The sequence below is a fragment of the Pyrgilauda ruficollis genome, unplaced genomic scaffold (genome assembly GCF_017590135.1).
Source record: "Pyrgilauda ruficollis isolate IOZ18807 unplaced genomic scaffold, ASM1759013v1 scaffold97, whole genome shotgun sequence".
Classification (NCBI taxonomy): Eukaryota; Metazoa; Chordata; class Aves; order Passeriformes; family Passeridae; genus Pyrgilauda; species Pyrgilauda ruficollis.
The window spans coordinates 2,267,879-2,295,786 of record NW_024531821.1 but is presented as its reverse complement, the minus strand read 5'-3'; the positions used below and the strand labels follow the sequence as shown (position 1 = coordinate 2,295,786).

At 61.1% G+C, this 27,908-nt stretch overlaps 1 protein-coding gene across 1 annotated transcript; it reads right to left on the bottom strand.

Moving 5' to 3' along the window:
• Positions 1-13,726: 13,726 nt before the first annotated feature.
• Positions 13,727-26,904, bottom strand: ARHGEF37 (Rho guanine nucleotide exchange factor 37). The gene is made up of 13 exons (XM_041489980.1): positions 26,697-26,904; positions 24,430-24,633; positions 23,962-24,085; positions 23,476-23,623; positions 22,552-22,751; positions 21,929-22,059; positions 21,329-21,433; positions 20,584-20,694; positions 19,629-19,958; positions 18,830-18,958; positions 18,280-18,475; positions 17,701-17,873; positions 13,727-17,417 (listed from the first exon to the last, which is right to left on the bottom strand). Exons 2-13 carry the CDS (start codon positions 24,619-24,621, stop codon positions 17,208-17,210), a joined length of 2,049 nt encoding a protein of 682 aa, XP_041345914.1. The 5' UTR covers positions 24,622-24,633; positions 26,697-26,904; the 3' UTR covers positions 13,727-17,207.
• Between the last annotated feature and the right edge of the window lie 1,004 nt (positions 26,905-27,908).

Genomic DNA, 27,908 nt, shown 5'->3' with positions numbered 1-27,908 from the left:
GCCGGGCGGCCGGCGGGGCGGGGAGCGCGGAGCGCCGGGGCGGAGCCGCCCGCAGCCCCCGCCTGCAGCCCCCGCCCGCGGAGCCGCCCGCAGCCCCCGCCCGCAGCGGCTGCGGGAGCCGGGCGCGGGGGGATCGCTGCGAGGAAGCGCCCCGAGGGCTTTGAAGACACGCGTGGGACAGCGCTTTTTGTGTGTCACTTGGAAGTGGCACCCCGTCACACGGGGGGTGCCCAGCATCGCCCGCTGGCGCGGCACGGCCCCTGGGTTGCTCTGAGTTTGGATGTGTGAGCGCTGGGTGCAGCGGGTCAGAGCAGGGGGCTCGTCCAGGCTCTCTGCGGGGCTTTTAAAGTAGTTCCTGCAGGAGCGCCTTCCCCAGGGACACGCACACGCAGGGGGAACCCACTGTGAGCAGTGCCACTGCTCGCACCTTAAAATTGCCAGCGTTTGAAAGTGGGAGCATCCAACAGCGCCAGGTGCCTCTCAACAGTCCCCAGATCACCCCATTTGGAGTAATATTTGGAGATACAAAAACCCTGAGAGCCACGGTTGGGCCAGGGGTCACTTCCAGGCTCGGTGGGTCTGCACGAAGTGGGACCAGGGGACTGCAGTAAAGAGTAGAAAGGAGCCAAAGATCTTCTGATTTTCCTTGTTTTCATTTCAGCTGTTGCTGTGAGCATCTTGATGTCACGCACGTCATCTTTCTGTCTGGGGTTTTGAGGCGTATCCTAAAAGCCCTTTCAGAAATAATTAATGATGGGACCAAAAATCTCATGAATGTTCTATTTACTTACCCGTAGCAATTACATGGGAAAGAGCAGGGCTTGGCACTGCAGCCTGAATTAGCTGATACCCAACCAACCAAGTGGCAACACCTGCAGCCTAATGGCTCCAAATCCTTGATTCCCCTCAGACTGCCTAGACAGACCTGCACAGGGTCACTGTAAAGAGCTGATGGAGCAAAGTGGTGTGGAACTATCGGGGTGGGGAGATCTGTGCCAGGCTCTGAGGGGTGAGCAGAAAGTGCTTCTTCCTCTGGCAGGAAAGGCCCGCTGCCTGCCCGTGTTCTCTGTGCTGTTGTTTCAAAGGCAGAGCTGTTTCCAGTCACTCTTTTAACTCCCTCTGGCCTCCTTTTGGCTCGGGACATGTTGTGAACACCATGCAATGGAGCAACACTGGGTTTTCCCTGATGATCCCAAGCCTTGCACCAAAGGGAGATGTCAGGGGCAGCGTCTGTTGTGTCACACTGAGAGCTGCAGGCCAGGGTGGCCTGGCTGCTGGGATGGGACAAAGCAACTCTTCCTCATTGCTCTGCACTCTAGTACTAATTACTGAGTGCCAAAACACTTACCCAAGGTGCTTTTCCGGCCGCCCTGCCAGCAGTGAAATTTCTCTTCCCATGGGTGGGAGGCCTGGGCTCCGGAACGCCCTGCCAGGATTCCCAGCTGCAGTCACAGCGGGCACAGCACACTCAGCAGGGCCAGGGAAGGAAACTGCCTCCCTCTGGGGCATGTGCACGTCCTTGAAGACTGAGACTCAAATTCCCAGCTGACCCCCTGAGCAGTGATCTGACATGCATTCCTTTCTTTGCAGAAGATACAAGTGATGGAGGCTGCGGTGTGATGAGGATGAGCTGAGAACAGAAGGGAGGTTTGCCCTATCAGGGTTGGAAGGCCTCACCACACCAGTCCCTTCGGAGGAATTTGTTGCACAAAAGGCGAGGTTTGCACTTGAGTATCTCGTGATTTCCTTTGCACCATCTGCACTCAAGTAGGAAGTAGCATTCGTGGGAATTACTCGTCAATTGTCATTTGAAAATCAAATTGTGCATAGCTGGGTTTTTCAGAAATACCTTTTTTTCCCTTCTGGTCCATGTGCAAGCACATTTCCTCCTCCCTTTCTTTCTCACTGAGGAGATGAGCTCTTTCCAGCCTGCAGGACACCCCCCCTGGCAGCAGCCAACCCCAAGTGTGGAGGAGCATGAGGAAAGCAAAGCCCAGCCTGCACTGCCCCATTTCTCCTCTGAACAGACAGGTGAGGGCTTCTTCCAGCCCTGCAGCAAAATGGATGTGGCATTGGGGTCAGACCCCCTTGTGCTGGGAGGGGGACAGAGGACAGCAGAGCACAATGGGGGCATCTTGGCCAAGTGGACTTTCTGCTGCTTCTGGGTTTCTGTGGGATCTGCAGGATGAAGTACAGCTGCTGACGTGGCTGCAAGTTGTTGTTAACCTGCCCAGCTTCAGCTCCTGACTGCTCTGGACTTTTGCACAGTCCAAGCATTTTTCTGTGCCTTTTGGTTATTTTCACCTATGAAATGGAGATCACACCACTTCCCTGTGGTGCAGTTTCTGGAGGAATTGGTTGAATAACACTCATAAAAAGGGCTTCGGAAGCACCAGGAGAGAGGCGAAGGAGGACACGATGTTATAAGTGGTGTTGTCTCCACCTTCTCAGAAGTCAGTCATGTGGCAGCCTCAGAAACACCTGCACTGGGTAGGGATGGTGTCTGGGATGCCGTGGTGTGAATGGGACATGGCATTGCCCGTGTCACACACCTGCCCTGTGCACAGGAGCCGGCCAGCTCTGCCATGTGCTCACAGCTTTGCTCCTCAACCAGACCCTGAGCTTCCAGAGCAGCTGCCAGAGCTCCAGCTCCTGCTGCTCTCTGTATCTACGGACTCAAGGAGGTGTCAGCTGCTCTCGAGCAGAGTTAAGCCCCCTGTGCCCACCCTTGCCTGGCAGCCCTGGCTGTGCTGGAGTGCCCCGTGTCACCGCGCCGCTGCTGCAGCAGCAACTCGATGCTCAGCCCGGAGGAGCTGGGGATAACATCACCGAGGGAAAATATAACAGGAAATCTTGCGAATGTCCTTTCAAAACAACAGCGAGTGAGTAATGTCATTGGGCCAGCGGTCAGGAGGGGACAGGGTTTGAAGGTACCCTGAGCCTGCCAAAGGCCAGGCGTGGGACAGGGGCAGGAGCCAATGGGAGCCTGCTGGGCAGGAGCCACCCCGGCCCGGCCACCGCCCGCCCTCGCTCTCACGTTGCAGCTGCCTCTGTTTGTGGATGGCAAAGTGTTGTAAGGAGCAGGCGGTGAGAGGCAGCGGCAAATGGGGCTCCTCCGAGTTACAACATCCGCAGCGCCGGGGTCCCCGCCAGCCCCGCTGGTGACACGCTCTGCTTGGCACTCCCTGAAATGGGGATGGCACGGTGGCCGCTCTCCCTGGGGACGGGGAAAGGCTCTGTGAGCTGGGTGAACTGGGGGCAGCTGAAGGGGAAGGTGTCCCAGGCTGCCCAGAGCCCTGCCCTGGAGCGCTCTCCATCCGCCCGGCTGCTCGCTGGGGCCCCGCTCCCCTCGGGGCACGGCGGCTGGCAGTGCCATGCCCAGGGTTTCGCTGAGTTTCTCTGCCTGGCTCCTTTCCACGAGCTCTGCTTTCCCTTCCCCTGCTGCAGCCCTGTTCAGCCTTATCCTTCACCTGAGATCACGAGCACAGGGACAGAGTGTTGCTTTCCCTCCATGCTCTCTGTGCCTCATTAGCTGTGTGCACCTGGGAGCTCCTATCTCCTCCTCCTCCTCCTCAGCTGGCAGCAGGACGGCTCTGTTATGCTCCATGGCCAGCAAGGAGTGAAAGTCTGATGTCCTCTCTGCCACAGGGCTGAGGGACTGGTCCCTGGGGCTGGAGGGGACTTAGGAAACAAAAGTGGATTTTGAGGGCAAGGTGGGCTCCTGGCTCTGAGATTCCAGCTTGTCCAGGGAGCAGGGCTGAGCCATTCCTGCTCCAGGCTCTCTCAGCATCATTGCAGAGTGATGTCCCGCTGTGCCACAAAGCCCCCACGCAGGCACACCAGGACACCATGGACACTGCCTGTGCTGTGCCACAGCCCCCCAGGCCCCTCTGTGTGTGCCTGGCAGAGGGTCCCTTCCCCTGTGCCACCTGCCAGGCTCTCTGCAGCTCTTTCCCTGGAGCAGGGGCTGCTGCAGCTCTGTCAGAGGAGCCTGTGGCCAGCACTGAGGGCTGCAGGGATGCACCCGTGCAGGGGGACGCTGTACAGGCTGCAGCCTGCCCCACCCTGCAGCCTGGAGCGTGCTGGGGAGGCAAATCCACACAGTTATTGCAGAGAAAACCTGTGAGGAGACAAATGTGGTGGTGAAGGAGCAAGAAAGGGGTTTTGTGGATGCATTGTTGAAACAGATGGGAATTTCCTGGAGCAAGAGGCAGCAGAGGGTAGGGATGGCTCCTGCACGATGGCTCACGCTGCCCACCAGCTGTGTGGGCCGAGCAGGGGACCAGGATGCCCAGTGACTCCTTATGGCACTTTCAGTGACTCATTTGTCCACAGAAGCAGCACACCCACAGCAGCTGAAGCAGCCTGTCCTCCTCCCCAGGCTGCTCTGGCACAGCAGGGCCAGCCGGCCCCTTCTGCCTGGGGATGAGAGGCTGGCAGCAGCCCAGGGCACTCGGCTCATCCTGTACCTCACTTCATCTGGGGGAAGGAACACACTGTCAGAGACCTTGCCCTGCTCTTTCTGCACTGCCTGACGTCCCAGCCTGCAACCCGAGCCTGCCCCTCGCTGTTCCAGGGCCGGTGCCCCCTGTGCTGCCCACAGCAGCCTGGCACAGGGCACCAGCCAGCCTGGGACTGGCAGGATGGCACCATCCGCTTCGTGTCCCTTTCATTCCGGCTGAGCTCGGCTCTCCCACAGCTCTGGCAGCTCTCACACTGTGCTGCCAGTGTCTGTCACAGCCCATCCATGTCACCCCACTGGCCTCTCGCTGCCCCCCCTGCCTCATCCCTGCCTGCTGAGCTGCCTCTGGTCCTGGTGGTGCTGCCTGGGCTCCCCTCACTGCCCATCCCTGCCCGGCAGGACAGCACCAGGGGCTGGGCTGTCTCCTGTATCCCCACCATCCTGCTGCCAGCTGCTCCCAGGAGGAGTGAGGGGCATTGGGGTGGCTGGCTGAGACCCAGGCTGGCCTCATCCTCCTCTGCTGATGGCTCCGAGCAGCACAGCTCCTCCTGCCTCTCCCTGGAGGCTGCTCAGAGTCTGGGTGCCTCTCTCCCTCTCTGTCTTTTAACTGCCTCATCCCAGAGACGTGCCATGATCACCAGAGCAGGTCCTGATCCTCCTGCACCAGCAGAGCTGGCCAAGGCAGTGAGCAGTGGAGGGAGACGCTTTGGATCTGCAGCACTGCTGAGCAAGGACTTGCTGTTCCCCAAGCAGCTGTTGCTGGCAGGGATGTCCATGGGCATCTCCTGGCTCGTGACTCCCAGCCTGCCAGGCTGGCTCTGTCTGTTCCTGGGCCTCCATCTCACAGCACCCCCTCCTCCTTTGTCACCAGCTTTCCTCTGAGCATCCCCCGCAGTGACTGGCCACCACTGTCCCCAGCTTCTGCAGCCCTTCCTGGGCACGAGTGATAGGAAGGGGCTGGTGCTCAGCTCCTGGCACCCCCTGAGCACAGACACTGCTCTCAGAGCAGAATTCCCTCCGCAGTGTTCCCCCCTTGCCAGGCTGGCGAGCAAAGCCACCCTCAGCACTCTGGGGAGTTGGGGACTGGGGGCTCAGTGGGGCTGGCTGCTGGGGGGTGGGCAGCAGGCACTGGTGCATCTCCCAGCCCTGTGCAGACACTGCTGTGCTGCTCCTCAGCGCCTCAGCACCGTCTCCCTGAGCAGGAGACACTTCAGCTCCAGCCAGTGCTATAAATAAAACCACGTTCTTTTATCCCGCCAAATAGGTTCTCATTGATTTTACCTATTCCTCCTCCTCCCCCCGAATCCCTTTGGAATGTGAAGTCAGCTGTGGAGGAGCTTGGGGAGCCGCCAGCCCGGCTGGGGAAATGCCACCCCCTCCAGCCCCTCTTCCTGGGAATAGCTGCTCTCACTCCGGGCAGGCGGCACCACTGGAGGAGAGCAAACGAAGCTCCCTGGTGGAACTTTGCCGGCTAATTATTTATTAATGTCCTGGCAGTGCAACCGCCGGCAGCCAGGCAGCCCCTGAGCCCCAGGAGGAGGAGGAGGAGGAGGAGGAGGATGGAGAGCTCTGCTGGAGGGGCTTTCTTGCAAGGGGCTCGGGGTGAGCTGACACCGCTTCGGTGCCCGGCTGCTTTGGTTCCCCCCCGGCTGAGGTAAAGGGGGCCCATCCCAGAGACCCTGGGAAGTGCTGAGGGCTGGTCCAGGGTGGCCCCTGGTCCCTTGTGTGTGATGGCAGCTGTGGGGCTCAGCCCCCCGCCCAGAACAGGCAGCGTTTGGATGCTGACTTTGCTGCAAGCAGCTCTTCTGCACACAGGAGCTCCCCGTGCAGGGATAGCAACAGAAATAATGCAGCAAATCACAGCTCGCACAGCCTCCCCGGCACTTGAAAGCATCTCGAGAGCTTAAAAAGCTGCAAGATGCTCTCATTCCCATCCTCTCCCTGCTTCTGTGCTTAGAGGACGGGGGGAGCATCAATTTCCCCGGCAACGGGGCCCCGGTTGGGCTCGGCGGGCGCTGCCCGCGCGGTGCGGGAGGCAGGGCAGCCTCGTGCTGCCCGAGCGAGCGGGGCTCCGGCTGACTCATCGCCATGCAGTATGCAATTACCACGGCAAGAGCAGGCCCCTGCTGTTCCGCACAGGTATCTGTGTCAGCCAGGGCTATTTCCAGCTCTCCCCGCACTCCCGGCTCCGGCGAGAGGTAAGAACACAGCCGCCTCGCTCCTCCGCCCGCCGCAGCCGCGGGCACGAGTTTCCCGGGAGCGGCGAGCCGGGGGGATGGAGATGGCATCCCAAGAGCCCGAACTGCACATCTGAGGGAGGAGAGATGCCGTGCTGCCCACGCGTCCCGGGGTGCTGGGGGCGCGGGCTGCGGCTGGCAGCGGCCGGGGGCTGGCAGCGCTGGCACCGGAGGGCAGCGTTTAGGGATGTTATTATCAGCGCTGGTGGCGCTGGAAAAGGAGCAGCAGGGATGGAATAAAGCACAGTTTGGGAAATGCTCCGGCCTGGAAAGGCAGGGGAGGGGAGGGACCGGGCTAAGTGAGAGGCAGCGTCTTTCCCTGACGGAGCAGATAACGGGAGCCCCGCGGGTCAGCAGCTCTGCCTCCCCGTCTGACATCGAGTTCCCCAGCAAGCTGTCGAGCCAAACTGCACTCAGAGAGTGAGATTTTTGGATTCCCAAAATGTTTACCAAAGATTTTGCTCGCTGCTTTTCCCGCTGGTTGCCGTTAACTGGAACTGGGGAAAGCCTCAGGTGTTGGACAAGGATGGAGCCCTCCAGCCACAAGCCTCGATCGTGGCAGGGGTTTTACAGCTGGGGATGTCCCGGCAGGGCAGGAGCTGCAGCCCTGTCCCCGTGGCCATGAGCAGAGGCAGCTGTTCCATCACACCAGTGCTCAGACTGGGAAGGACTGGTGTCCCTTCCTGGGAAGCCTGGCTGGGATGGGTCTGCCCAGGGGGAGCAGGCCCAGCCTTGCACAGCCTTTGGGGGTTTTCCCGAGGTGCTGGAGGTTTGCTCACCTTCCCCTGGAGGGTGTGATATGGGAGGAGCCTCCACGTGTGATTGCAGATGTGCCTGGCGTGGCTCTGCCCAGCGCGGTGACACCATGGATGTGTGACATCCCTGAGCCCCAGGGTGCAGCCTGTGTGGCAGGGAACATTCTAAATCCATTTTCCCTGCCCTGAACATGAGCTGTGGTCACCACCCAGCTGGGCCTGCTGGGGGCAGGTGTGGGGGACAATGGAAAAAGAAGAGATGGATGCATCCAAGGGGCTGGCAGGGCTCTGTGCCTCTACATCCCTTTGGCCTTTGCCTGACCTGTGCCCACCAAAGCCCAGCCTGGGAGGGGGTGAGGCCACAGCCAGACCTGTGCTCCTACTCCAGGTGCCAGGCTGGGAACAGCACCCGGCGCCTCTGTCCTTCCCACAGCCCTCAGCACGGGAGAACTGCTAGAGTATTTCACTGGAAAAACCACATTAATCATCCTCAGCACCGCCCCACTGGCCTTTGTCACACTTTGGTGCCCCAGCACCGGCTTTAAAAGCGTTATTTATTTTTAATAAAAGCTGATCTAAAGAGCGGCGTTGGCGGGATGATAAAAATAAAAATGCAGTGGTTGTCACAACTGTCAGCATCCCTGGCAATGGGGTCTGGCAGTGCCCAGCTGCCATCCCCCCCAGCCTGAGTGGCTGCACAGGGAGGAAGGAAGAGGCCAGCAGTGCGTGCCTTGGGCAGCCTCTGTGCCAGGAAAGCAGCTCCTGCTCCTTCTTTTAATACACAGGTGCACTTCTCCAGTGTATTTGTAATTTTCTAAATGTTTAGCAACTTTAATTTCATTTACTGCATGAATAAATGAGCAAATAGGACATATACAAATGTTGGGAAGTAAATTAGCTTAAGTCTCTTCATTAAAAGAACTATGTGTTATTAAAACATCTGTGTTGCAATGTGCTGATATCACATTAGCAACAGGAATAAGAAATCCTGTTTATCCCTAGGAAACTAGATTTTCAGGGCATGGATCTGGCAGCGTGCACCGGGGCTGAGGCTGTAAACCACAGTGCCTGGCAGCATCTCCATTTCCCCAGGGAGCCCTGGAGAGTCACGGGGCAGCATTCCATGTCCCAGGCTCCAGGGTGAGCTGAGAGCTTCATCCCGAGGCTGTCCCTGGAAAACTCTGCCTGCACTGCCCAGCCCCAAGGCAGTTTACATCAGGCAGGGGGAGAGGGAAGCGCGCAGGAATTGCGCAGGAATTGAGCAGGAATTGCGCAGGAATTGAGCAGGAATTGTGCAGGAAGGATGCAGGAAACACACCTCACTCACTTCCTGACCATCTCTTCTCCTTCCCTCATTTTTCCTTCTGTCAGACAGGAACAAAGCTGGACTGGAGGCCCTGGGCAGAGCCCACCTCAGCTCCTGCACATCCCTGCTGCTGAGGCTCTGCCTGCTCTGCCGAGCAGGGCCAGGGAGCTGCACCAGGGCTGCTCTCAAGCTCAGGTTTCTCCCTGGCTCTTCCCGAGGAGCTCCATGCGCACAGCCCCGTGAGCAGCAGGGTCTGAAAGCTGCCTGGCCGAGGCAGAGCACAGCCGTGGCTGGGACAAAACAAAACCAGCATTCACGGGCGGTCATTGAAATTCCCAGCAGCTGTTCCCTCCCGGCACACTCAGGTTTTCCCCTCCTTTGCTGTCCTCAGGCACTTCCAGGGACATTTTCCTGGGTGGCAAGGGAACAATTCACCCATGACCAGCATCCCTCCTCCTCCTGCTCCTGCCTGATGGAAACCAGCCCTGCTGGGGTGGCACTGCCTGGTTCAGAGCTCATTCAGTGCCAGCTGGGTGCTCTCCTTGCCAGACACCCCCGGTCACCCCCAGCCCTGCCCTGGTGTCCCACACTCCTACCCGGCTCCAGCTCATCCCCATCTCCTCGTGGTGCTGCCTGAGCCCCCGAGGCCGAGCCCGGCTGTGGGGGCAGCTGCCCAGGCTGTCTCCATCCCCTCCCCACGGGGCTGCACCGGGAGAGCCCCCGGGACACCGGGAGAAGCCTCAGGGATGGGGCTGCGGGCCAGGCTCAGCGCAGCAGCCCCAGCCGGAGCTGAGCACGGCTCACATGAGGAAGGGATTGCTCGGGCACATGTTTTGGTCAGGTTGGGCTCAACCCCAGCCCTGGCTGGCCGTGGGGCAGGCAGGGGCACGCCGGGCACGGCAGCAGGAGCCAGCACACTGCGGGGCCCTGCTGGAGCCTGGCAGCTGCTCGCTGGCTCGGGGAGCCGGGGCTGAAGCGCTGCCTGCAGCCCCAGCACGGCTGCCAGCACAAATGAGTTTAGTGGCCTCAATTTAATTCCCATTTGGACATGGTGGGAAAAAGATATAAGAGGAGGGAGAAGGAGAGCAGAATCCCTGATCGGCGCTGGGATGGGATGGTGAGCTGCAGACATGTGGGGGGCACGAGGTGCCAGGGGTGAGCCCTGGGGCAAAGGGGGCTGTGCTGGCAGCAGGGGTGGGTGACACAGGGACAGCAGAGGGGCTGTCACTCCCACTGGACGTGCCCAGTTCCTGTAACTGGAGCCACCAGAGCGAGGGTGCACCAAGCACGGAGCTCCCCCATCCCAGGACATCCATGGGCTGCCAGGAGAGTGCCCCTCTCCCCCTCCTCTCCTCACTCAGGCTGTCCCTGGGGCTGAGCACACCCAGCCAAGGGAAGGCTGGCAGAGGGAAGGTGCCACTTCAAGCCCTCAGGAGCCAGGGCTCCGATTTCAAAAAATAAAGTGAGGTTTCCATCTGTATTTGCTTAGCGAGGTAATGACTTTATTTCTGATTTGATGCTCTTGTCCTTGATGACTCAGGCACGAAAAGGGAGAGCTGATAAGAGTGAAGAGGCCCGGCCAGAGGGATGCTGTGGCTGCTCTGTGCCTGGCATTCCCCACCTGGATTCCTTCCAGGGGATTCCAGAAATGCTGTCAGCTCTGGGAGCTGGACTGTGGGCATGGGGAGGGCAGCAGCTCGAGGAGGTGAAAGCCAGCCCTGATAAGAGCTGGGCTCTGCCCCATTATGGCTGTGGGGAAGGCACCAAGAGGAGCACAAGGTATTCCATACTTGGTGTGACCTGCCTGGATCACGCTCTACCTCTGGCCTCATCCTCTTTGGGAGGAACAAATCTCTCTGGTTTGGAGATATCCCCCCTCCCTGACATCCCTCCATGCCCACCCCCTGCCCCTGGGTGACTGCTGAGGCCTGGCAGGCAGTGGGAATGCCCCTCCTTGGAGGATTTAATCACTCCCAGAGCAATCCAGGTCCATTTCTCCATCACAAGAAGCAAACTGATGTGTTTTGCCTGAGGTAACTGCTTTACACTGGGAGGGCAATCCCAACCCCACTGCACCCAGTTCCCCCCAGCCTGAACAAGAAGCTGGGCAATGGCACATTTTCTTTGCTGAGGAAGAAGGAGGTTTCTCCTCTCCCCCATCACTTGTTCCAAGTTTGCCAGTCCCACAGAGACGTGAGCAGAGCTCTGTGCAGCTGGAGGGTTAACATCTCATCTCTTCCAAATAAATAGAAAATGACCCAGTTTCTTTATTTTCCTCTTTTCCCAAAGTCCAAACACCCAAAAAAATGAGATGGTAAGTGGAAGCCACAAATAGATTCCATGTATCCTGGCAGAGCTGGGAGATGAAAGCAGGGAAATCAGCTCCTGCCTCAGACCTGGGAATGGTGCAGCACATCTTGCCAGGGGTTCATTTCCCTGGATCAACCAAGCAGGAGAGGTTTTGGGCCTGATCCGAGCTCAAATCCTCATCCCTGGGGGACCAGGCTCTTCCCAAGCTCTCCCCAGTGCTGCTCCCATCTGCCTTGTTCCAAGCATTAAGGTGAGTGGCAGAACGTGCCCAGCCTTCAACTATTCCTATCACGTCCCATCTGGAGACAGAAATCTGCCTGCTGGCTTCACAATTAAAATTGAAATGATTTGATTATGGGGCTTCATTAGTAAAAACAAACACCAGGCAGCCTCCCTCCCTCTCCCCGCACATCCCCGCCCAGCCGTTCCTCCCTGGGGCTGTTTTAGGTAAATCCCAGCCGGAACGCGCTCGGGCTCACAAAAGGCTTCGTGTCTGCAGCTTGTAGCTCCTGTCGGGAGCAGCCTGAAAGAGGCAGATTTTAGACCCACAAATCTCCTTTGGGGAGAGATGAGCAGCTCCGATGGCGCTATGGGCTGCACGGAGTGCCCGACACAGTGGGGAGGGGAGCAGGATCCTTTCCAGCCCCTCTGGGTGCTTTCCAGCCCCTCTGGATGCTTTCCAGCCCCTCTGGATGGTTTCAAGCCCCTCTGCATGATTTCCAGCCCCTCTGGATGCTTTCCAGCCCCTCTAGGTTCTTTCCAGCCCCTCTGGGTGCTTGTAGACCTTACCAAGGGGTTCCCAGAGCTCCTGGGGCTCCTGCCTGGATTCCATCCCCTTCCTTCCCGGAGTCTCTGCAATTGGGGCATTTGCAGCTCCACACCAACCTGGCCTTGTCCTTGCTCGCTCCCTTTTCCTTCCCTGCAGCTGCAGCATCCCAGGGGAAGGGCTGAGCAGGCTCAGAGTAGGCACGGAGCAGGCACGGAGCAGGCATGGAGTAAGCTCAGAGCAGGCTGCCCGTGGTGTGTGCAGATGCTCCAGTCCCTAAAGCATTGGCAGCTCTGGGGGAAGCAATTCAATGAACACTTGGGGCCTTGCGAACAGGCTGTGCAGGTTGGGAGAGGAGGAATGCCAGTGGAGGAGGGCTCGGGAATGCTGCTGGGTTAGGGAGCACTCCCAGGGACTGCTTTTCTCCAGCAGTGGAAGGACAAGGGGAACGGTTTCCAATTGACAGAGAGTAGGGTTGGGTCAGATATTAGGAAAAAACTGAGGTGTCATCAAGCTGGTGGCACAAACAGCATTGCTGTCCTACCCTGGCTTGCCTTGTGGGCTAAATCTTTAACCAGATCAAGGGTTTAACTTTATCAGTAGCTGGAAAAAGGTGGCACCACTTCCCTGGGGCAAAGTATCTTGATCCCTGTAGAAATCCCTTTTCCTGGGCCTCACTCAGCAGCTCCTTTGGCATGGGGACCCGTGGGACCCTGTGGAGCAGGGAGCACCCAGTGCCCCGTGCCACACCTGGGCTCCCAGCTGCTTTTCCCTCCAAAATCAGATTTTCACAGCCCCGAGGAGCTGGCTCTTCCCCTGGCAGGGTGTGTACCTGGTCATGGATTGCCCTCCTGGTGGGCAGTGCAGGAGGGAAGCCACCCCCAGAGCGGAGGCTTCTGTGTCCCCTCAGGGGAGCCCCCCAAAATCCCTCTGCCAGCTCCCCAGCCCTGGAAAACCTTGCACGTCCCCTGCCCAGAGCAGGATGATTGATTATTGTTATTAGAGGTGGAGAACAGTTTCTGTGCACAGCCAGGTGGCTCAGGAGCAATTCGTCACCCACCGGCGAGGGGGGCCGGGCTGTCCCTCTGTCCCTGCCGGGTGGGAGCTCTCTGCAGCCCCGGCAGGGTCTGAGGCGGCTCCGGGCACGGATGGAGCCCAATCTGATGGGCACGGGCAGGGCTTTGGCACAGCCGCAGGGCAGGGCTCCGACCCGAGCTGATCCCTGCAGCACGGGGCATCCCGCGGGATAAGGGGGCGGGACGGCAGGGATCTAGCTCCACTGCAGCCCCCCAACCCCACGGCAAGGATCCAGCTCCACAGCAGCCCCCAGCCCCACGGCAAGGATCCACCTCAGTGCCACGGCAGGGATCCATCCCCAGCCTCACGGCAGGGATCCATCCCCAGGGCAGGGATCCATCCCCAGCCCCACGGCAGGGATCCAGCCCCAGCCCCACGGCAAGGGATCCACCTCAGTGCCACGGCAGGGATCCAGCCCAGCCCCATGGCAGGGATCCAGCCCCACAGCAGGGATCCATCCCCAGCCCCATGGCAGGGATCCAGCTCCACGGCAGCCCCCAGCCCCACGGCAAGGATCCATCCCCATGCCAGGGATCCATCCCCAGCCCCATGCCAGGGGAGATCCCCATCCCGGTGCCCCCATCCCTGCCGCCATCCCAGTGATGCCCCCGCACAGCGGAGGGGCTGCGAGGTGGGGAGGGGTCGCTGGGAGCACCCGCAGCCCCTGGCACGGGGGTGCTGGGGGCAGTGCCAGGCAGGGCAGTGCCAGCCCGGCCCGGGGCTCAGCTGGCAGGGACACGGCACAGCCGGTGCGGGCGGCGAGGGGGGGGCTGTAATGACGGTCCAGCTCAGCAAAGGTAGCAGAGCATGAAAGCAATTTCACACTTTATTAGACAATTCAGGTGCCAGCTGCACCAGCCTGGAGCGAGCGCTGCTGTTCACGGCTCCTCTCCTGCTCCGCAGCCCCGGGCTCGCTCTCCGTGGGCTCAGCCCTTCCTCGGGCCACGCTGCTCCCGGTGGGCATGTGAGGGGCCAGCGAGGGTGGCCGGGGCTCGGGCTGCTCCTCGTGGGCCACCATGGGCAGGTGGCAGGGAACATTACAGCGCAGGTTGCCTCTGCTGGGAGCCAGCTCAGCCTGGCAGCGTGGGCAACTCCGTGCCTAAAGCCACTCGGGCTGGCTGTGCCCTTCAGCCCAGGGCAGCCATCCTGCTCCTCCTGGCTCTTTTTGCCCTTTCAGCACCCCGTGCTCAGGGGATGGCTCTGGGATTGGGAGCCTGGGCTTGGGGCTTGTGGCAGTTGCTTTTTCTCACACCTCCCTGCCCCCGGGGTGCCCCAGCAGAGCCGATGGGCACATGGACACCTGGGCACTCAGCCATCCTCCTGGTATCCCGGGATCTCACCTGGGATGTGTCCCCAGGGAGCAGCAGGCTCACAGAGCTGCTCCCGGCACGTGGCCCGGCTGGCACCCGCGCCCTGGGGACACAGCCACACACTGTCACACCCCGCGGGTGGACAATATCCAAATGCCTGCACGTCCAGGATATGAATCAGCCCGGACAGGAGCGCAGAAGCCGCTCTGGGACAGGCGGAGCTGCCCCGGAGCTGCTCCTGCAGCCAGGCAGCGCCGCTGCCAAATTCCGGCCGGGCTGGCGGGCAGGTCGCGGGGAGCCTGGCTCCGCTGCCACCTCCCGATCAGCCCCGGGCACGGCAAACCCCTGGCCTGGCATTCATTTCCCTGTTTGCACGGCTCTGTTTCCCCGTGCCAAGCCATGGCACGGTGGCAGCGGGCCAGGGCCGTGCCTAACCTTGATCCGTGCTCCTGGCGAGCAGCCGGCCCTGCCCAGCTGTCCCCCCGTGCCCCCGGCCGCAGGCATGTTCCACCGGGCCAGCCAGAGCATTCCTCCCGGGAGAGCCTGTCCTTGACAGGCTATTTAAAGGCACACTTGTGCCCTTTATCCCCCCTCATGTTTGGGCTGGAAGAGCCCCGTGCCCTCCCGTGACTCCAAGAGGGCACTTCCAGGCTCAGGGCAGCAGCAGCGCCGTGAGTTTGGGTGAATTCAGGGAGAAGGGAGGGATGCAGGCACCCACGTCCTGCAGCCAAGTACCAGGTCCTGTCCTGGGGACAGACCCCTGGGAAAGGTCCCCTGGCCATCGAGGCTGGCAGCAGGGCTGGGGGGAACTGCAGAGCCCAGCTCAGCCCTTGGCACCCACAGGCCGGAGGAGCCACATGAACTCATTGCCCTCTTCCTGCTGGATGTCCAGCCAAGCCCTGACCATCCCAGATCTCCTTCCAGTGAGAAGATCAGGGCCAGGCAGCAGCTGGCTCAGCACTCTGTGTGCCACCGTCACCTTTCAGCCTCCAAAGGGTCTCAGGCACCCGAGGGCTGTGGAGCAGGACCTGCCCGACTGCTGCCATGGCTGGCACGGGGCTGACTGCTTGTGCACCCCACCGAGCTGGCAGGAAGGTGACTCGGGAGGGAAAGCCGACCTGATGGGATGGAAAAATCCAGAGGAGCCACCTGCAGGGAGCTGGAGGGGTGAGCCCTGTGGCTGCAGGGCCTGGGCTGGGTGGGCAAGCACAGACACACAGTCCCTGCTCAATGACCCTCGTCCCCCAGCCTGCTCATTTTCCCTTGCTGAGGAGCCCACCAGCCTTTCCCCAGGCTGGGAGCATCCCCAGGACACGTCCCCAGCTCTGGCACCGCTGTCCCCTCCCAGGTTTGGTGTAGCTGAGCATTTCCTCGGGCATTTCTATGGCACCTGGGCAGAGGTGGCTGCCCCCCAGCCACCCCAGGTACGGGTGAAAGGAGGGTGAGCCCCTCACACCGGACCCCAGCCCCACACGGGGCAGTGCCTGGGGCTGTCCCCACCCGCCTGGCACCTGCTCAGGGTTGGCTGAGGACGTGCCAGCCCTGCCCCGCTGCCCAGCCCGCAGCCACGGCCGCACTGGGGAGCCCGTGGGGAGGGAGCCCGTGGGTGGCCGGGCGTGCTGCTGCCCCCGGGCACGGCACGGCAGGGCACGGCAGGGCAGGGCGCAGGGCCCGGCGTGCCAGCGCTCGCCAGCCGGCACGGGCACCTTTGATGCGGGCAGCGCCAGGAGCCCAGGGCAGCCGCGGCGACGCCAGCCAGGTGCTCCGCTGGCCTCGGTGAGGGATGGGCAGCGTGGGGTGCCAGTCCCGGGGCGCTCCTGAAGTCCCCTCTGGCACCACGGCACGGCTGCCCACCTCAGCACCTCAGCATCTCCTAACAGCGCACCCACGGGGAAACTGAGGCACGGATACCCCGGGAATGGTGCGAGGGGGCTGTCTCCGTTCTCAAAGCGAGCCTTGGCTCAGGACCAACACGGAGTGATTGTCCCAAAAACCTCTTCCATGGGACCTGTGCCAACCCGCCGGGGACGCAGGGGGACGGGGGCCCCGGGGGTCCCGGGAGGGGCGATGTCGGTCCCGGAGCGCGGAGCGGAGCCGGGCGGTGCCCGCGCGCTCCCGCACCGGCGCTCCCAGCGCGGGCCCGGCGGGCACCGGGAGCTGGCGCGGGGCTCCCTCTGGCGGCCGCAGCCAGCGCTGCCAGGGGCTCAGGCACTCGGTGCCCAGGGAGACAAAATCTCAGGTGCCCAGGGAGCCAAAATCTCAGGTGCCCAGGGAGTCAAAATCTCAGGTGCCCAGGGAGCCAAATTCTCAGGTGCCCAGGGAGCCAAATTCTCAGGTACTGAGGTGCCCAGGTACCAAATTCTAAGGTGCCCAGGGAGCCAAATTCTCAGGTATTCAGGTGCCCAGTTTCTTAAGTACTGAGGTGCCCAGCTAGCCAAATTCTCAGGTGCCCAGGTGCCCAGTTTCTCAGGTACTGAGGTGCCCAAGTAGCCAAAGTCTCAGGTGCCCAGCTAGCCAAATTCTCAGGTGCCCAGGTGCCCAGTGCCCATCTGCCAGTGTCCAAGTGCCCCAGTGCTCAGGTGCTGTGCCCAGGTGTCCCAGTGTCCCCTGCCTGGCTGAGGACCCTTCTGCTCCTCTGCTGCTCAATCCTGCTCTAACCAGGGACACGCTGCCTCATCTCCCCAGACACATTTGTCACTTGCAGGGATTTCAGCAAATCCCCGGATCACTGCAGCCACCTGCCCTCACTCCCGGGTGCTGCTTTGCTTTGTGCCAACACACACACAGGACCTGGCACCCTCACACCTCCCACCAAAAGGTGCCTCCCAAGTGCCATCCTCATGCCCATGTCCCTGGGCCACGTCCCCCAGGTGCCTCCCACCACCTTCCCAGCCGGGGGCTGCCTCCCTCCAGCATCTCCTGTGAGGATTCCTCAGGTGCCAAGCTGGCTGCTCCCATCCTTGCCCTTGCTGGGGCTGGCACGCTCACACGGGCAGGCTCCAGCCCGCGGGGTCCTGCACGGGGACGGTCACCAGGTAGCTGGAGGGCACGTAGCCCCTCTGGCCGTTCACCTCCACCAGGCTCCACTCCGTGCTGCCCTTCTTGTCGTGGGGCTCCAGCAGCAGCACGGGCTGCCCTGCCTGCAGGCTCAGCTCCTGCGGGCTCCGCGCTGCGAAGGAGAAGCCGGCCACCACCTGGGGGAGGCAGGGAAGGAAGGAGGGAGGGAGGGAGAGAGGCAGTCCTGGCTGGAGCTGGGAGTCTAGAGGGGAAGGACGTGGCAGTTCCCAGAGGGCAGCACAGCAGTGCCGTGGATGGAGGGACTGGGCACCCACCAAGGACAGTTCTCTTGCCCTGACCACCCTGGTCCCAGCAAGGGGGGCACCTGGAAAAGCAGGTCCACCTTCCCACCCACACCAGGACCAGCAGGGAGCTGGTGGTGTTGCTAGAAATGGCCCCAGGGATGTCCCCCACTCTCACCTGGAATGTTGGGGTGAAGGTGGCCACCTGTGGCCTGGGAGCTTCAGGGGACGCATAGGAATGTCTCCTTGTCTCTGTGCCACTGTCCAGGCCCAGCAGCTGCATCACAGGCTGCTGCACTTGCACAGGGCTGTAGGGCCGGAGTTTTGCAGCAGGAACAAACCCTCGGGGACCTGCAGGACACAGACACACACAGGGCATGGGGCCCTGCTGCCTGGCACACACAGCACTGGCTGGAGGAGACAGGAATGACAATTTGGCTGTGGCCTGGCATGGCACAGCAGCCCTGTCCATCACTAGGGGGTATCCAGGAGAAATCCCCACCAAAAAGGGGATTCCATGTGTTTCTGTGTGCATGGATTCTCCTTCCCCAGCCAGGACACTTCCCCTGGGGAATCAGTCAGGGCACCTGAACCTTGGAGCTGATGGCAAAGCTCAGGTGGCCTTGGGCTGAGCACAGCCTGGAAAGGAGCACCAGGAGACCACGGCCTGCTGCTTTATCCAGGATAAGGAAATGATTCAGGTGAACCTGGCCCTGGTGCCAAGGTGAGGAGAGGCTGCCCACAGTGCCCACAGTACCTCCAGCATCCACCAGCCACCTGCTCGTGTTCCCCTTGGTGTCAGCGCTCTGCAGCAGAGCCACGATCTGTCCCCTCAGCAAGGTCAGGTCCAAGTCCCGGCTGCCACTGATGTTGCTGGTCACTTGGTAAAGCTTGTCTGGGCCGTGCTTGCTCACAAGGGAAAGGACCTTCCTCTCCTCAGCAGGGGTCAGAGGCTGGTGGGGAGCACGAGACACACGAGCATTCCATGAGACCCTCAGGGTGCTGAGGCCCTCCAGCCCTCCAGCCCTCTCCTTTCTGCATCCTTTCTCACATCCCAGGGACAGGTTAAGAGCACAAACTCCTTCACACTCCCTGCTCCACCGCCAGGTTTGGAGATGAGAGTCCAGAATGAGCAGAGCTGAGCTCTTTCATCCCTGGTTATCCCCAGCTCCGAGGGGCTTGGGGGAAATACTGTGGCAACCCCCTGGGCCCCATCCTGAGCCAACCTCCCCACCAAGGGCATTTTCTGCACTGGGAAGCCACAGTCCAACCTCTCTCTCTATCCAGCTGCCCTGCCCAGCCCCTACCTGTGTGCCAGGGCTGGGTGCCACGGTGTCAAAGGCCTGGCAGAAGGCACGGAGCTGTGCCCCCGACTGCTGCAGGCTGTCCTCCACCACCTTCCAGAAGCTGGGCAGGGGCATGTGCCCATGGGGCAGCTGTGGAGACAGACTGGGATCAGCAGGGCTCTGACAGAGGAAGAGCTCTGGGTACAGGCACAAGAGAAGCAGGAGGAAGAAAAGGGGTGAGAAAGCAAGAGAGCAGACCTAAATTCACTAAATTCACCTTGCACAGGGGATCAAAGGTGCTTCTCTCTGGTTTTGAGCTGCATCTTGTTCTCCTCCTGGTCCTGGCTCAGGCCAGGGCTGTGCTCCACCCCAGGGCTCTGACAGCCCTCCCTCCCCGTGTTTGCAAACATCAGTGAGGAGTTTAGAGCAGTGAGGAGCTCTGGGAGACATCTCCCAGGGCATGGGGCTGAAGGAGGCTGTTCCCTAGCCCAGGAGCTGTCTTTCTGCTCCCTGCCTTCCTGGCACAGGGCTCTCAGGAGCTCTGAGCTCACACTGATCTCTCAGACAGCAGCACATCAATAAATCACCAGCAGTGTCCACAAACAGAAAGCAGGACAGTTTCTGACAGTGCAGAAGAGAAAATTTGGCTTTTCCTGGGCAGGAAGGAAGTGAGATCCTTACAAATGCTCCACAGGGAGCTGTGTGTCTGCAAGGACAGGTGGGCCACAGCAAACCTTCAGTGCCCTGATGTCTGAGAGATTTCCCAAACCTGGAGAAGGCAGTTCCAGCTCAGCTCATGTGCCTTAAGGATCCCACTCACCTGCTCCAGCTCCTTTTCTGCATGGTGCAGGACCTGGGCAGCCAAGTCCAGCTGCAGGGCGCTGAAGGAGCGCAGGATCTGCCCCAGGAGCTGCACAGCCACCTGGTTGAACCGGGGGAGCTCTGCCACCAGCAGGTCATTGATGGCCAGGTAGGTGTTCATGGCTGCCTCCTCATCGTAGCTCACGCTGCCCGTCTCGCTCTTCCTCTCCTGGATCTCCTCGTAGTCCAGCAGCTTGTCCAGGCGCTTCTTGACCAGCTGCTGGGGCCCCTCCAGCATGCCTGAGAGGCTGCAGAGGGGCTGCCACACCAGCCTGTCCACACGCTGCTTCTGCCAGGTGAGAAGCCCAATTTCCACGTGAGCCCCCCAGACAGGAGCAGCAGCACGGGGGCAGAGCCCTGGGGGTCCCTGGAGGGGCTTGTGTGGAGTGGGGAGCACCTGGAACATCTTTCCCTGAGGGCACACAGGATGCCAACCAACACAAACTCCCAGGAGGGAGCCTGACACAATTCCAAACTTGTGCTCTGTGGAAAGAGCTGGGCAGGAGGCTGGAATGGCTCAGAGCAGTCTCAGCTGAGTCTCTGCCCTCAGCCCTGCCCTGAGCCCATTTAAGGGCCCTCTGCCCCTGCCTTGGGCTGTTCTGGTCTCCTCCCCATGTCCCTGGAGGCACATCAGGCACACACTGCAGCTCATCCCAGCCCTGGCTGGGCTCAGGAGCTGTGCTCTTGCTGTGTCCCTGTCCCTGCCCTCCCTTCTCCCCTGGAGCTGCTCCCTCCCTCCACGTGCCAGGGACTGCAGATGGATCCTGTTACTCACTCCTGGCTCTGCCTGCTAAGCTGGGCTCTGGAGGACTCTGAGGACACTGGGGTGCCCTCAGCTCCTGGCTGCCAGCCCCCACTGTGCCCTGGCAGAAGATGGGAGAGCTGAAGGAGATGTGCAGGGCAGGAGCACTCACAAACTCGGGGAAAACGGTGCTCTGGAGGAGCTGGGAGAGGCGGCGATGCTGCTGGGCAGGTCCCTGCTCCATCTGCAGGTCACACTGGTGCGGGGTGGGCAGCAGGAACGCCTGCAAGGGAGGCAGCACCACGCTCCTTTAGCTCCTTGCCAACAATCCTGCGTGGGCAGCCCTTGTCAATCTTTCCTGCAAGGTCTTTCCAGCCCAGGAATTGCTGCTGAACCCTCGGCCACTTCCCGAGGCTTTCCTGATAATGCTGTGTCTGGGGATTGCATGTTTTGCCAGCACTCAGACTTTCATTTTCCTCAGATGCCCCAAGGGATTTCCATGAGAAAATCGTAGCAGCTGCTGACCCAGGTGATTTCAGAAGGGCAATTTGTTGTCAGGACTGATCTGGGGACATTTCTGCCTTATACACACGATTAAAGCAAGAATTCCCAGGCTGAACAACACTCGGCCTTTTCAATCATTTAAGACCTTGAAATAATGATAAGTTTAAGGACGGATTATTCTCAAATGACACCAGCTCAGACAGTGTTGTCAAAGCCTCAGCTTTGGTTTAAACTCCCCTGGACCTGGAGCAATCTTGGGTGTTGTGCAACTCCCTGACACAACAGCTCAGCTGCAAATCCCTGAACATTCCCAACACCTCCTGCTTTCCTCAGGGCTTGAAAGTATTCCACAATCCCAAGGAACAGCTCCTGAGGGGATAGGGCCAACCCCTGGCCAGTGCTCAAGGTGTTACCTCTAAGTGGCCCAGGTAGGATGCCATGTTCTCCTTCAGCGTGGCCACACTGGATGCCACACACTGGAACTTCTCTTCCAGGTCGTCATATTCCTTGTCCTCAGTCTGTAAGGAGAGAGGCAGCTTGTCACCAGCCTGGGCAGAGCTGATGCCCATCACTGGGGGCTGAAACAGCAGCCAGGCTCCTGCCTGGAGCTCACAGGGCTGGGCAGACCATGGGGAGCTCCATGAATCTGGGAAAGGGTCAAAACATTGGTGCAGGCAGCAACAAAGCTCTTGGTGTGGTCATGGTGCTGGGGAACACTGGGGTGTCTTCCCTTTTCTGGGGGGCCCAAGGGTCCTGCAGGTCCTGTGGGTGTCAAAGTGCTGCCCTGCAATGCTCTGGGGTGGGGAGTGAGGCGTGTCCCTGCATTCCTGCATTGCTCTATCCCACTGCTCCTTGGGACGATGGAGGACCTGGAGGCAGCACCAGCCACCCCACCCCATACTGGCCCCGTGCTCTTCATTCTGCCATTGGGGCACTTCAGGAGCAGCAAAATGCCCCAGAAACGACCCAGGGAGGGGCAGCAGGTGCCCGGGGTGCAGGTGAGGGCTGCCCACCTTGGCCACGATGCCAGCCTCGTGCATGAGGAGCCGGCTGAGGCGCGTGGTTTTCTTGGCGATGGAGTGGGTGTTGAGGCGCGCCAGGCGGTCCCGCAGCGTCAGGTGCTCGGCCTTGTTGTATTTGGTTGCTGCCTCGGGTGGGAGGACACAAAATAAGGGGAAAAAAAGATCAGAAGAGGAGAGTTCATGGCTGAGCAGGCTAGGAAGGTGGGCAGCACAGGGGTTGATCGGTAGGGTAAGCACAAGCCACATCAAAGAAGGGAAGGACTAGGAAAACCAAAAAGAAAGGTGAGCTCCCATCTATGGGGAGCCTGATTTCTCCTATCCCAAGCGCAGGACTGTTATTCCCAGTTCCCCAGCCCCAGGAATGTGGACAGACTGGTTTTGTCCCCAGCCCCCCATGCCACCCTGCTCCTGCAGCCTTTGGGTCTTGCCCAGAGTGGCATTTACAGGACCAGGGCAGTTCCAGGAGCTGCCTGCACAGTCTGCAGCTCCACCAGGCAGGATTAAATGGAGGGCAGGAGAGCTTTGAACTGATTTAAGTGGGAATTAGTGCTCAGGAGACCACTGGGGCTGGGCTGGGTGCTGTGCCCTCCTGCACCAAGCCCGTGCCCACTCACCCACTTCCCGGCGCCGTTTGTACTCGTTGATGTTGGCATTGACCTGGGCCATGGCACGAGCCGCTGCCTGCAGGGCTGAGTGGGCACTGGAACTGCTCGGGGTGTTCTCCAGGATCTTCCCCAGCAGCAGAGGGTACTTGGTGACCCTCTGCACGGGCATCACCAGGAAGAAGCTGAGGTCTGACGCGCCCGTGTGAGGCCTGATGGGGAGGGGAATTGCTCAGGGTGAGTGTGTGGCTGCCTTCCTGCCCTGCTGCTCTCCACGGCTTCTCTGGGAGAGTTTGAGGCAGAGAGCAGCCCAGATGTTGTGGGGCATTTCTGGCTGCTCCCCTCCAGCTGCAGGGGACTGTGTCCTTGCCAGCCCCGAGGGCAGTGCCAGCCCTGGGTGGGTGTCCTGCTCCCTGAGCAGCGCTGTGCTTGTCCAGCCCTGGGCATGGGATCAGTGGGCAGCAGGGAGGGAGGGTGCTGCCAGTGTCTCCTTTCCCACCCACAGGAAGGCACCAATCTCTTTTTTGGGAATCACATCACCTGTGCCCTAAGCAGTGAACCCCAGGAGCTGCTCCACTGCCACTGCTGCTTCTCCTGGCTCTGACAGTGTTTGTGACCCCCCTGACAGTTCAGGTCCCCCAGGGCCAGCCTGTGTCTCTCTGGTCAATATGTGGAGGATGTGCCCTCCCTGGGGAAGGCAGCAGCTGTGCATGTCACCCATCCCTTCTTTTGGGATCCATCATAAAAGACTCTGAACCAAGGGTTCAGGACAGGCTGCCAGGAATTCCACCAGGAAATGCCACAAAGGTGGTGGCCATGATATGACACCCAGCCTGGTGACACAGATCCACGCAGGCAGCTTGTCCAGAGAGGAGAAGGGCAAAGCCAAGATGTGAAACAGGGACAGGGAGGTGGTGGCTCAGCAGAGGGACCTACACGGTGGCATTGAGGGTGTCCAGGATCTGCTCCTGCAGCCGGGGGTCCCTGCGGTAGCTCTCCACCAGCTGCAGGGCGTGGTCATAGCTGGCACAGTAGATCTTGTAGACAGCCTCCATCTCTTCCTTGAACTCCTGGAACAGCGTGCCTGGGGAGGGAAAGTGGGGCTGGAGAGGAGGGTCCTTTCCCATGGAAGGCAAGGCAGAGGGTTTATCCCCAGCCTGCTGGAAGGACAAAGCCAGTGGAGCAATGCCAAGCACACCAGGGCAGGGCTCTGCCCCCTGGGCACCCTGCTAAGCTGGCCCTGGTGCTGTCCCCATCGCTCTGCAGGCTGGGCAGGTCAGCCTTGCCCCGTGGGTGGCACTGGTGTGGTGGCACCAGCGCTTCCCAGAGCCAAGGCAGGAGCAGGAGGTGGCATGGCAGGGGGCTGGGCTGGCACACCCCACACGGGGGGCACGGGGCAGCCACTGACATTGCACCACTTACTGATGCAGAGCAGTTGCTCCTGCCCCTGGCCAGGGGTGGCCTCCAGCCCCTTCAGGAACCGTCTGGAGACATGGAGGATGTCGTCGGTGTTAGAGAAGAGTCCTTCCAGGTCCAGCTCAGGCAGCTGAAGGGAACAAAGATGCCCCAGGCTAAGCCAGATATATCAGAGATGGAGCAGGTGTTTTAGAGGCACTGCTGGTCACCTTCTACCTGCTCCATGAGACACCCCAGTGAGTGATGCTGTGTTTCAGGAGGCTTTGGGAATGCTGTGACATGTCTGGACTCCCAGGTTAAGGTCATTGGGTGGCTGTACTGGGTCAGACCCAATGTCCACCCAACCCCAGAGCCTGGCTGGTGAGGGAGAGCACAGGAAGGTGGAAGGAGCACCTGCAGTGATTTGAGCATCTCATAGCTCTGGACAGATTCCCCCTGCAGTCCCCAAGGCTGGCAGGGAGTGCCCCGTGTCACCTGCTTCTCCTGGAGGTGTGCCCGGATGTCGGACACGCACAGCTGCATGTTGTGGACGTAGCTGGCCTCGGTGCTGATGAGCTCCTCCACGGCCAGCCGCTGGCTCAGCTCCATCTTGTCACAGGGCATCGCCTCGTACACGGCCTCTTCAGCCTCAGCTGCATCCTCAGCGCCGGGCTCTGCACTCGCCATCTCTGCAGGGCACTGCAGGGGTGGCAAAGGCAGCCCTGGGACTGGTGCTGTGGTGCCCAACCCAGCTCAGTGCCCGCGCTCCCTACCCTGTACCCCAGAGCACATCCCCAGGGACACTCAACCCATCTGCACGCTCCAAAACCATAAAAGCATGAAGTGCTGCGAGGCAGGAGCAGGCTGGCTGCAGACACCCACGTGTGGCAGGCAGGGACTTGCCACACACCCGTGCCCACGTGTGGGGCTGGGCTGCAGGCAAGGGGGCCCCCAGGTGACAGCAGGGGCCTGGAAGCTGCCACCCAGCACTGGGACTGTGGAGGGACCCGTCCCCATGGGCAGAGCAGGGTTTGCCACCTCCGCTCCAGCTCCTTGCTGCCAGGGCCAATTGTTCCCTCCCTGCCTTGGCTGCTGGCGCCTGGCACCTTGCCTGGCATTCAAGGGTCCTGCTCAAAGTACAAAGAGTGGTTCTGCAGTGCTGGAACAAGAGATGTTTCTGTGACAGCAAGAGCTGCTTTAAAAGCCACTGGGATGGGGGAGAAGTGGGCAGAGCTGCTGATGCCTCTGCCAGATGCACTGCCAGCCCCTGGTACGCAATGCCAGGGCCCTGCGTGGCACAGCACACTCCCCTCTCCTCTCTGCCATGGAAAATCCGAGCTGATTCCTGACATTTTCTTCTCAGGAAACACACTCTGCTCTAACTGATACCAGGGAGGATGAGCAGCTCCCAGAGCATCACGAACAGTGCTTGGCTGCTGGCAGGAAGGCCTTGAGAGAGAGAAGTGTGGCACAGGCACAGCTGGGCTGTGAGCAGACCCCGGCAGGGCAGGAATGTGGCCAGGCTCCCTGCGGAGGAGGAGAGGAGCCAAGGCAAGGCAGAGGCGGCAGATAAAATCCAGATGGCACAAGCAGCAGCACAGACTTTGCCCTGCCCTGCCTGCCCAGCCGGTGCCAACCTCCACAGCCAGATTGCACCATGCCAGGTGCCCACTTTGGAGGCTGCAGTCCCTCTCCCTGTCCCCCCCGGGTCCAGCTGACAAGAGGCTGATGCAGCTGCGAGCCGTGGGCAGGGCCAATGTCCCCTCCTGGCACACGCCCACTGCTGGGCTTGGCACAGCAAGCGAAGTGGCATTGGACCTCTGCTTGCCCGACAGGGGTGTGTCGCCCTGCCAGCTGTCATCCCTGCCCTCTGGGACTTGGCTGCCTCCCCTGCCTGTGGCATGGCACTGGCTGCAATGGGACATGGGCAGGAGGAGACTTTTCTGCACCCCTCTGGGTGCTTCCAAGGGGTCTGGGCAGAAGGATTCCCATCAAGGACCAGCGTCCTCTGCCTGGGGTGACAGCAAAACCCCGGTTCAGTGGAGGCAGGTGGAAAGGCCCGATCTGAGACACCCCCTGAGCCCTGGAGGGGTGCCCTGCAGCTCAGGGCATGCCAGTATCGGGGTGTCCCTGGTCGCTGCAGCAGCACCCCCAGAGTGCAGAGCTGCTTTGGGGGGTTTCCCCAGGCTGCAGAAACCTCGTTGTCTGCTCTCACCCCGCTGGCCTGAGACCTCAGAGGGACAAGGGGACAGTGCAAAACGAAGCCGCAGGATTTCTGGGCAGCGTTGGAGCAGGTTTCGTTTTCCCAGCCCCACCTCCCAGGCAGCTTCCCGCATTTGAGCTGTCACTGCTGCCTCGGTGGCTGCCAGCATCCCTGTCCCTAAGGGGGCTGCGGGCATCCCTGCCCCTTAGAGGGGGCTCCGGGCATCCGTGTCCCTAAGGGGGCTCCGGACATCCCTGCCCCTAAGGGGGGCTCCGGACATCCCTGCCCCTTAGAGGGGGCTCCGGGCATCCGTGTCCCTAAGGGGGCTCCGGATATCCCTGCCCCTTAGAGGGGGCTGCTGGCATGCCTGTTCCTAAGGGGGGCTGCCAGCATCCCTGGCCGTGACGCGGAGACCGGCCGGGCCCTCCCCGACATCCGCGCACAGAGGTCGCCGGCTCCGGGCCCGCAGCTCCCACCGCGCCCCAGGAGTGTCACCCCCGCTCCTCAGCCCAGCCCAGCCTCGCCTCTGCCCCCCGAAACCCCCGGCCCCGGCTCTCACCTGCGGAGCGGGCGGGGTTGCGCAGGTCGCCGTGCCCGGCCGCGCTGCCGCTGCTGCGGGCGGTGACACCGCAGCCGCACCGGGCGGGCACGGGGGGCTCCCGAGCGGGGGATGATCCCGAGCGGGGGATGATCCCGAGCGGGGGATGACCCCGAGCGGGGCTGATCCCGCCCAGGGGGCCCGGCCCCGCCGCTCCGGCCGCGGCAGCCGCCGGTCGGTAGCAGGCGGAGCGGGGCGGTCCCTGCGCACGCCCGGCGGGCGGGGGGGGCTGGCGGCCGGCCCGGCTGGCACCGGCTGGCCCCGAGAGAACCGCCCCCGACACCGGCACCCGGCACCCGGCACGGGCTCCCGTCCGCGAAAACAGCCGATGCCCCGCTCTGCATCGGCCCCCGGTGCCGCCCTCCCCGTGCCCATCCAGCCCCCGGTGCGCTGTGCCGGCAGGGCTGCGGGCGGAGGGCAGGGGACACAGCGGGAGAGTGGGGGACACACCGGGAGAGCAGGGGACACAAACTCGCCCCTGCCACCGATAAGAGGGACCGGTCCCCCATGTGTCCCTGGCATCGCTGTGGCTCGGATGTACAGCCCCAGCGATGCCCTGCTGTTCCCACAGCCCGTCCCAAACGCACAGGGCTCCCGCCGTGTTATCCCAAGGTCAGGCGTGTTCCCGGCACTGCCCCTCTGCTCTGCCGTCCCTTACCAGCTGCTCAGCCTCGGGAACGGGGGCAGAGAAAACAGAAATGAAAATATAACCAAGGAAGCTGTTGCCAAGATTAGGACATGGGGAACCAGTGCCTACTTGGCATGAAGTTGGTTTTTTTTTCTCTCGGTGAGGTGTTCGCATTCTTATAAACAAGCTATTGAGAAGAGAGAGGCTGTGAGGCTGTCCCCTTGTCCTGACCACAGGGAGGGGATGGCAGCACCGGGGTTTTTCCAGGCTGGCCCACATTGTGCAGAAAGTTTCACTGTGAAAAGGACTCTGAGTTTTTCAGTGACTCATGCAGGACAAGGCAGCATCTGTGACCAAATCCAAAACTCCCCATGGGCCAGGACAAGCTCTCTGGCATTTCCAGCCTTTCCCTCTTGATTCCTTTGTGGGACCCTTTCTGATATGGACTGGACTGGGCAGCACAGGGACCCACATGCACCTGCTCCGCTGGCTCCCAGCCAGTGCTGGTGCCACAAAGGCCATCCTGTCCCACGGCTTGTCCTGCC

Bases quoted from the DNA above. Each gene is read 5' to 3' on its own strand.
- ARHGEF37 (XM_041489980.1), bottom strand. From the start codon at position 24,621: ATGGCGAGTGCAGAGCCCGGCGCTGAGGATGCAGCTGAGGCTGAAGAG. The intron at 22,752-23,475 runs GTAGGTCCCTCT...CCTCCCCATCAG, and splicing joins GACACCCTCAATGCCACCGT to GCCTCACACGGGCGCGTCAG. The intron at 17,874-18,279 runs GTACTGTGGGCA...TGTGTCCTGCAG, and splicing joins GTGGCTGGTGGATGCTGGAG to GTCCCCGAGGGTTTGTTCCT.